This window comes from Amblyomma mixtum, chromosome 4 (assembly GCF_055824585.1).
Source record: "Amblyomma mixtum isolate Tamu chromosome 4, ASM5582458v1, whole genome shotgun sequence".
In the NCBI taxonomy this organism is placed as follows: Eukaryota; Metazoa; Arthropoda; class Arachnida; order Ixodida; family Ixodidae; genus Amblyomma; species Amblyomma mixtum.
The window spans coordinates 74805536-74814853 of NC_143015.1; the positions used below are offsets into that span (position 1 = coordinate 74805536).

The 9318-nt window shown below is 46.1% G+C and overlaps 1 protein-coding gene across 1 annotated transcript; it reads right to left on the minus strand.

Moving 5' to 3' along the window:
* Nucleotides 1-432: 432 nt before the first annotated feature.
* Nucleotides 433-8281, minus strand: LOC149347051 (glutamate receptor ionotropic, kainate 5-like). Its single transcript, XM_089541473.1, has 3 exons — nucleotides 8144-8281; nucleotides 879-979; nucleotides 433-550 (listed from the first exon to the last, which is right to left on the minus strand). Exons 1-3 carry the CDS (start codon nucleotides 8174-8176, stop codon nucleotides 433-435), a joined length of 252 nt encoding a protein of 83 aa, XP_089397599.1. The 5' UTR covers nucleotides 8177-8281.
* Between the last annotated feature and the right edge of the window lie 1037 nt (nucleotides 8282-9318).

The following is a 9318-nucleotide window of genomic DNA, read 5'->3' on the forward strand; positions in this document are numbered from 1 at the left end:
TGGTGACACGATGTAATTTCTTCATATCTATGTAATAGGAATGCAGTATTTCGCTGCATATATTTATGACCCATTGCTGGCAAATACTGCAAAGAAAGCAACGTTTTCGCAAATACGGCGCTCCACAAACTAATCCCTGCATTCGCACATATACCTTTCTAATGATGCCACACAGAGAGAGATAACACTAGTGTGCCATCAAGGCGGAAGGTTGCACTAGTTGGTGTGCAATCATTAATTACAAGACTAGCACATAAAAGAAGGACACAGATATAGAAGGAGACAGGACGCGCTCTAAGTGCCACTTCCAGGTAAAGTCTGCGTGCTTCATTTGACAACGTTGTCCAATACATGAAAACAAACGGTACTGACTCGACCCCTGCCTGCCCATGAATATTGCCAGCCATAGCATCATACACTTCTCCGAGTACTTCATCGGAGATCTAAACACGTACGTACGTTCCTCTGGAGTTCTCCCATCATTCCGGTCCAGCTTCCGTCCGGATTTCGCGAACCGAACACCTCGCCCTCGACGAGCTTGTAGTTGAAGCTGTTGGAGACATGTGATCAGTGCTTAGTATAATCGAAATACGACTTTCAGTTGCACTTTAAACAGTTTCTCACTCAAGCACACATGTGATGGTTATAAAAAATGGCTTCTAGAGGATCGTTCTCATCTTCAGCATCCAACTGTTCTTAGCGTTCGTGTCGTTTACTTAAAGTAGGCCTAGGGAGCTGGCCTCTGGATTTATTCTCTGCGCTGGCCATTTTTACGATTCGATAGGTTTCGTATGGATTATATTCATTCGCGGGTACAGATTGGAGACATCAACCGATCAGCCAATTTATTAGTGAATAAATGTAGAAACACGACGTACGTGCAGTTTATAAACGGCGCAAGGTCATCCATGAAACTCTTCGTGAGGCCGCTCACGATGATACCGTTGTTTTCTTTCTTGATATTGCAATATCCGGGAATCTGAAAAAGGCAGCGGCATCGCAACTATTTGACCCGCACATCCGTCGTTTGCATCGGTTTGAGCTCGCGATTTCGTAAACAGATTTTCAGGAGTGCGTCAGCGCTCCGTTGTTTGTTAAACAGAATAATGCCGCAGTAAACCGTGAGCCACCGTGATAGTTGTGGGATATGTGCATGAATAGCTAAAATTAGCGAAGCAGTTTCGTTTAGCCATCGCATTGTATCCTACGCTGTGGCGTTGAGAATCCCAGACGCTAAATCACAACTTCCTGCCAGTGCAGAGCCCTGTGTGTTTGAACACTTCTGTCGTCACATTTCGGCTGCTGTCAGTTCTACATTGTAGAGCTTAACGTCTCGAAGCAACGCATGCGTTCTATAGTGACACCGTAGTACAGGGTTCCGGAATAATTTAAACAATTCGAGGATCTTTAACGTGCGCTGACATCGGCCGCAGGAAGGCAATTTTTTATTTTGCCTTGACCTAAATATGATCCCCGCAGCCGCGGAATCGAACCTGCGGCATTTGCATTAGCACTGAGCTCACAAAAAACTACTCATCGACCACGGGTTTTTAGCTGGTGCTTGGCGCGTGTTACTTAAAGGGTGATCCCATGGTTCACGGACTCCGCTCACATACGAGGTTCCTTGCAATATAACATTTGATGATGATAGTAAAGCCGGGGTGCAGGCACATAGAGGATGGAAAAGAGTACAAAAAAGCACTCACTTTAAAATAAAGTCATGTCGAAATAAGCGAACCAGCAAAGTCAACATGCAAGAAAACTAAACATCTATGGCTGTTTAAATACCAGCAGCGATGGCTCACTGGCTCTGGCATCCGCCTGCCGAGCACAAGGTAGAGAGTATGAACGAACTCCCGGTGCTGGATGTCAATTAGGAGCCCTACATTCCTGCATCCTTAATAACGGCGATCAGCTACAGAGCGTTTCATCATTTATACCCGAGTTGTTTAAATAATAAGTTCTGTGTTTGTGGATATGTCTCAAAAAATTCCTTGTTAGATAATTTTGAATATAAATGTGAAATTAAAATAAGCAAATACAAGCAGTAAACATATAAAGATTACTGTAATTTAATACCAACACTTGGAACTGCTAGCAGGCACATTGATTTTCGCTTTGAGCACAAGTCCTGCTCTAACATACTTGCCCTAAGTGCTTAGTACTTTCAACGTTGGTCACTGTACTAGGTTAGGAAGCCGACTGCAAGTAGTGCATTGCACGTTCATTAGGCGTAAAATGATGTCCGCAGACGTTTCCACCATAGGTGGAATCACCCGCCATCATTTCTGTTTAACCGCACCTAACCCTTGGTGGATAATACATGTCTAGAATTCCTTGAATAATGCATATTTTTGGGAAGGTTATTTTGGCCATTTCTGACCATATCATGCGACACGCTTTCGTAGAAAATGTAGAAAAAAACCTAGTCTTGCACATTAAGTCACATCTCCCTATGCAGGAAATGCCTCCTGATCGTCGAACTCTATCCTAGCGCTCATGAAATTTATATATCTTTCTCGGCCTAGCAGTTCAATATCGCGTGCTTTCCTTACAACAGTTATGCGGACGCCTAACTGAGCGCTAACGTTGGTGTCGCTTCTGTTTCCACAACAACGTATCAACCGCTTCCTACTGCAATATCGCTAGTACTAGCCATCTATCGATGCATCTGGGAACGCTGAAAACTACGTGAAAGCCGTGTGACGTCACGGACGATACGTAGTTACATCGCTTTATTGTCAGTGAGATGGTTGGTGGTTGAGAGAAAGAATTGATTGTGCCTCTGTAAACAACAACGTCACATTTCAGGACACGTCGTTCTCTTGAGTGGTTACCTATTTACGGAAGAGGCATCCAAACGCACGGCAGAAAATTGGATTTGAATTTATGGAGAGACAAGGTTAACTTTCCATGCATTTCCTTCGGTACATGCTTGAGTTTACCGTAATGTGGGGCTAGTTGGTGAAATTCTTCAGACTTGGATAAGTTGCGCGAAACGCTACTAGGTGCAATCCCGTGAAGACGTCATAGCTGAAGCTTTCACAACACAACCAAATATAATTATCATTACCGACTCGCAGGTAGCAGATAGCAACCTTCTTAATTGGTTGATTAGTGAACAATGAGCACACATGCTAACTCCGCCTAAGCAGAAAATGACGCTATGCTAAATTAACCGGACACCCTCATCAACCTGGGGGCCGGGAATAATGGCGCTCACGCAGCTGCCCACGACTTGACACTCCAGCCATACGGTCAGCATCCGCACACAAGCGAGTAGCATTGCTCACATACAAGAACGTCTTTTTTCAATACAGACTAAACAGGAGTATGTACCCAGAAGCACAACTTCATCTAACGCTACCTGATTTTAAAAGTTCCTTATCTAACCAAATAGTTATCATTCCCGGCAAGTATCAATAAAGCTAAATGTTCTCAATAACCCCCAATAACGAAACAAACGACCACTACACACGATTTAACGACATTTTTCCGAGAAGAAACGAGCAAGAAAAGCGGTAATTTCTCGCTCATTTTTGCCTGCAATGTTTCGCAGGTTGTTGACAGCGTGCAAGCTGCAACATCTCGGCGCCCCAAGTCACAGCTCTGGTTTCGTTTTAACGGGGCTGCAAGCTGCGCTGCTGCACTGAACAATCGACTTTGCAGTCAGCAGTGCTTCACGCGTTGGAAGAGTTACCAATTCCGCCTATATGGACGCGAAGGCAAAACCTAGGCGACAAAGAAAGAGTTGCGCGGGAGGGATCTCTAATGGTATTGCATTCCATTCTTAAGGGTATGTTACGTGTTATGCGATAGTTAAAGAAATAACAGTGTCCGTGTCTGCGAAGCGATAGGCAAATAGGACACCAGGTCCCTGAAGGAGCCCATTGACGCCGTACACTTAACGCGGAGCTTAAGTGTCCCTTCAAGTTTTTCATTCCCGGGTTCTGTCTTGTTTGCTTCTCTGAAGTCGTTTGATAAGCAGAGGCTTTGAGTAGTGCACAAAATGCAGTAGTTTACGTTCCTGTCGAGGCCGACATGGTCCCCTCCGAGCTGTCCTGCAGCAACCAGGAAGTTTAAGCCATTAACGCCCACCTGCGCTGCGGCTGCTGGGGTAGCTTGCCGCTGTAAGGTTGTTGTCTTTCCCTCGACAACGCTGGGTTTTTTCTGCTGGTGAAAGCCTCGGACGGAAATTTCGGATTCGAGACTGATTGAAGACTTGTTCTCCGCAAGATTCGTTTGGACGTCAACACCACTTTGATTTTAATATCTTCGATAGCAATCACCGAAGAGTACGTTGCTGGGCTATAGTCCCTATGGCATGCTTTCAACTTAAAAACTGTTCAGAGAACAGCACAAGGAAAAGGAAAGTGCACAGGACGACTGCGCTCGTCCAGTGTGCTTCTCCTTCTTTCTTTCTCCTGTTCTTTCTTCAGTTTTCAAGTGTATAGAATACAGTCACCGCCAACGGCAGCAGTGAGCAATACATCCTTCAAACAATAGTTGGGAAATTCTGCAAGAACTGTCCGCATGCATTTAGTTTGTTTCTTTGAGAAGCAATCTGCAAATTATAATCAACTGCACAAGTCCAAACTTTAACTACACAATTCAAAACTTTAGATATCGTTCTGTGATGAGTACAGGCGGCAGACAGCTGAAATTTATAATGGACGCTTTTTAATTATTCTGGTGTTTAACGCCCGTGTCACGGCCCCTTGCTCTTTCTCGAGGAGAAATCATAGAGATTCGATCCTCATTTCTTACTAAAATGCGTCCGTCTTGCCTTTGAAATATCTCCGCGCACGTTCTATAGATCTCATGATGTACTGTACTCCACGCGTACGCTCGGCGTATATTGTCATTTGCTGTGACGTCTCCTCAAGTGACTCTGCGCCCACTTCGGTCGGACCAGTAGTCAATTGCAATTTATTACTATCACGTAGTGGGGATCGCACGGCGGCGTGGTTTGGAGCACAGCCATTTTTGGAATATGTAGTTTTTGTTTTCTTTAGCTAAGTGACTGCTTCTTTTATTTTTCGTTTGTTTTCGTCGTGGTAGTAATATGGGGCCGCAGATACCCTTCACAGTCATAAGTGTTTCCCAACCGGCCGTAACAGGTCGAACGGTGGACGCTGGCCGCGTGTACAGTATATCGACTGCACCAGAATTGAACTGCTTCCTTTTCGATGCACGGCCACAATCGTGCCTTACTGTTGCGCCATTTGCTGTGCGTTGTTTGGAGGCAGCTGGGGAAGTACAAAATTACTCCTGCATATTTGTTAGCGCAGGGACGGCACACGCGCTGTGCAGTCCGGCGTCAACAGGACTTTTTTATGTAACGAAGTTGCTTTCGCTCACTGCGGCTGAACACGTGCGAACATTAGCGTACGACCAACTACCTGACTATTTCGTTTCTTTAGCCGTTCGTCAGGGTGGACAGACGCCGATTTGGGGCATTTCCGATGCCACTATGATGCATCGTTTGTGTTTGACCACGTCTAGACAAAGTAAACGCGCTTCTTTATGAACGCGGATCGCGGAATTCGATTTAGCGAAAGCGTCAGACGGCGCGAATACGTTGCGGCTGTTTTATTAACACGCCAGCCGGAAAGTCACGCGAAAGTCGCCAGATGCTGCGCTGTACTTCACCGACTGCATTGAATTGTAGCCCGTTGTGCAGCAAGGCGGTGCGGGCAGGGCAACTGTTTTTCTTTAGCCCAATCTAACGTCTGTATGGAATTGTGGCCATCTTGCATATGCCTTAAAAAATGTTCTGTTCACTTTGAGTGCACCTTCCGTGATTTTTTTTATACATGCATACTATTGCTCTTTCTCAAGTTAGTACTTTTCTGTAATTTCTAGGGGTATAGACTTACCTTTTAACTATCTTATACCGCTCTTGTTTTCCGCTTTTTCTTCCTGCATTGTAATTCTAACCTCGATATATCCCTCTTTTATGCGAAGCATACTACTTTAGCTACCACTTCAGCCCTTCACCGTGGTTATGCGCCTCCAAATCACGTGATACATGACGTCACGACAGTAGAGAAACGGGGGCCCACCTCGCGCCGTCGCTGTGGTTGTGCGCCTCCAAATCACGTGATACATGACGTCACACCACGTGACACGATGACGTCACGAGAGTGCAGAAACGGGGGCCCACCTCGCGCCGTCGCTGTGGTTGTGCGCCTCCAAATCACGTGATACATGACGTCACACCACGTGACACGATGACGTCACGACAGTGGAGAAACGGGGGTCCACCTCGCGCCGTCGCTGTGGTTGTGCGCCTCCAAATCCCGTGATACATGACGTCACACCACGTGACACGATGTCGTCACGACAGTGGAGAAACGGGGGTCCACCTCGCGCCGTCGCTGTGGTTGTGCGCCTCCAAATTACGCGACACGATGATGCTTCGCATTCTCCAGGCTTAACCAAGTTAACCCTCAGCCATTTTTTTCTTTTTCACTGTACATGAAGCGTAATTGCGCTTGTTCTGAATTTGTCTTTGCGGACATATTTTTTAAATCCTTAGCTTGTCTTTGCAACTTGTATGTCCTTTGCTTACGCCTGCTCTGCGTTGCTCTACTATCTGCAATGGAGTGCAGGCCTTGTCAATCCCTTCTGGACTTCTTGTCCCCTCCCCTCCCCCCCCCCCCCCCTCAAAATGAAACTAGACCAGTGGACGCTGCATGCTGAAAGTAAATTTGACTTTTACTTTGAGACGAAGTTTTGCCGCATTCGCTATGGCGTACATAGACAGGGCTGCGCTTTACGTCAGAAAGGCTATGTGCAGCCCAATGGCGTAGGTTCCACAGTGCAGGTAGGAGCACCCGGTGATAGGCTGATTAGAAAAACGCTCAAGCTTCCGCTATACTTCTGGAGACAAAAATGGCTGCCACTGTGACATAGATGCACCCCGTCTATAGTGTGGAGGCTGTCACACTACTGTTAGAAGCATGTAGTCGGGAAGGAGGGCCAAAGAATGCATGCCAACCGCTTGTTCTTTTGCACGCTAACATGCTTCTTGCGAAGTAAGAACAACGGAACGCTTCAGCCATAGTACCGTACTTTTCGGGTCATAATCGGCACACGGTAAATAGTCCGCAGACGGCTATGCTCATATGAGAACTTGAAAGTTGTCCATTTGCCCAAGGAATGTAAGATAGTTAAAGGGACAATAATGACTGACTAAAGTTTTCCTGTATCGGCCGATTACCGCGTTATAATCAAAAGCGCGCGATACTCTAATCAAAAACGGAGCTTTTGTAAGCTGGAAAACGCCAAAAATTTAAATACAGGCGGCGCCGTCATCAAATGGTTTCACAAGTAAACCGCATGAGTGTACGCAGTTCCTTGTGCATGGATCTCTGAGGCTACGCTAGCCGCGCTTGACTTCGTAACGGCAATCACGGAGTCCTTTTCGATGTAGACATCAGAAGCTTGAATTGAGTGGCGGGAAAGTTTTAAAATTCAATTTTCTTGACAATAACTGGGTATATTGCAGTCGGACAAGCAATGTTTATATCCACAGAGAGCAATGAAACGATCTTAATGCTTCACCACTAAAGTGCTCTTTCGTTTAAAACCCGTGGTCTATCTGTCCGTCTTTCTGTCCGTCTGTCTGTCCGTCCGTCCGTCAGTCCGTCTGTCTGTCTGTCTGTGTGAAGCCTCCACATAACGGCCAGCCTTCGAGCTCAAAGGTGCCTTGTACAGGGCCACCCTTTTATGGATGCACTTGCGGGTGCCCACGGCTAAAAACTAAAGGCAGCAACCTTACAGACTTAAGGTTAAATGGAACGAAAGTGTCCTTCCCCGCTGACTTTCATACTGAGTGTATCCCAGGGAGCTCCATCCCGCATTAAGGATGATAGTGAAGTAATTGCGTGAAAATAAAAACAACCTCCGAATCAGTGGGCGTTCACCACAATTTGTCCTTCCGGAGACTAGCGCAATAGCACATTTCTGCAGTTGGACTATGCGAGTATTTACGAGGGACGCAAAGTATTGAATATATTTTTTATACGCACAATTGAAGTCTGTCGAATTTGCACCAAGTAGCCGACTGTAATACTTAGATTTCGTCGTCATGCAGCGTTCATTTTTCTTTCGCGCGAAGATACAACAGCACACTTACCGGTAAAACTCCAACACGTAAGTGGCACGGCATTTTTGCACCTTCCTTCAGGATAGGAAGCTCTCCCTTGAAAGCTCTTCTCCTTTAAGGGGTAGATCTGTCAGCACTCGGACTAGAAAGTTTGACCGGGGCTTAAAAGGCAACCACGATTATAAGATCATCTTCGTTGACCTCCTATTGGTCCTCCTGAGCAGCCCGCCTCTCCGTCCTTCCCATCATGCATCTCTTCTTTCCAAACTCTCTACGAGCCGCTTCGCGCATGCTGATCACGTGGTCAGTGTCTTCCACTGGTTACTTTCGACAATCAAAGGGCGGAGTCTTGCTGGATCTACCCCGCCAATTGCCAAGACAGAGTGAGGAGGGCGCAGCCTACAATCGGCGCTATGTCTGCGGATGTCAACACGGCCATAGATTACAGCCGAGCTTTGATCAGTCCTTACTGGAAATGATATGGTGTGGTCCAAATGGCTGTCCTCAGTTTCTTCACTAATGTTTCGATACTGGTCGCATCAAGCCCCGCATTTATTTTGATGTACGGGCTGCGTTATGAATTAGTATCGCGTACACTCACCGTTTAGATCAATCTGAGTGCACCGTCGTTAAATGATTTGGCGCAGGCAGTCTCCCTGCCTTCGCCTAGATTGTAAGCCGGCGACGAATTCAGACTGACCCTATCGCCCAGAGCAGGCAAGACGCACTGTTGCGTTTTTACACTGGTCGCGTCGTTGGTCCGCCGCACTTAGCCGCTAAAGTGATGTGCGCAGGCGAAAGGATCGATTCGGCATCGCGGTACCTTGTGTATTTGATCTGAACGCATCGGACTAAATTTAAAAAGAAAAAGTGCTGGGCCCGGCTTGTGTAGTTTAAAAAATGTTCTTTTTTTTTCTGCGCAAATGTTATCTAGATGTTCTTTTCAGAGACATTTTTTTTTAAATCTACGTTCACGTGTTCCCGACTTGTTTGACAGCATTAACTTGAGCAATTTTTGCGTGAAGAATAGAGAAACAAACAGACAGTGCGCTAATCCTCTCTGTTTTTCTTTATCCAAAAAATGTTCAAGTTAGCGCTCTCCTATTTAACATGTCGTAAGATCCACCCCCATAGTAGGTACAGGTGCACTGTAAACATAGGTTAGCCCGAATAGGAGCATAAATGGCTGCCGTCCGCTTTTAAAC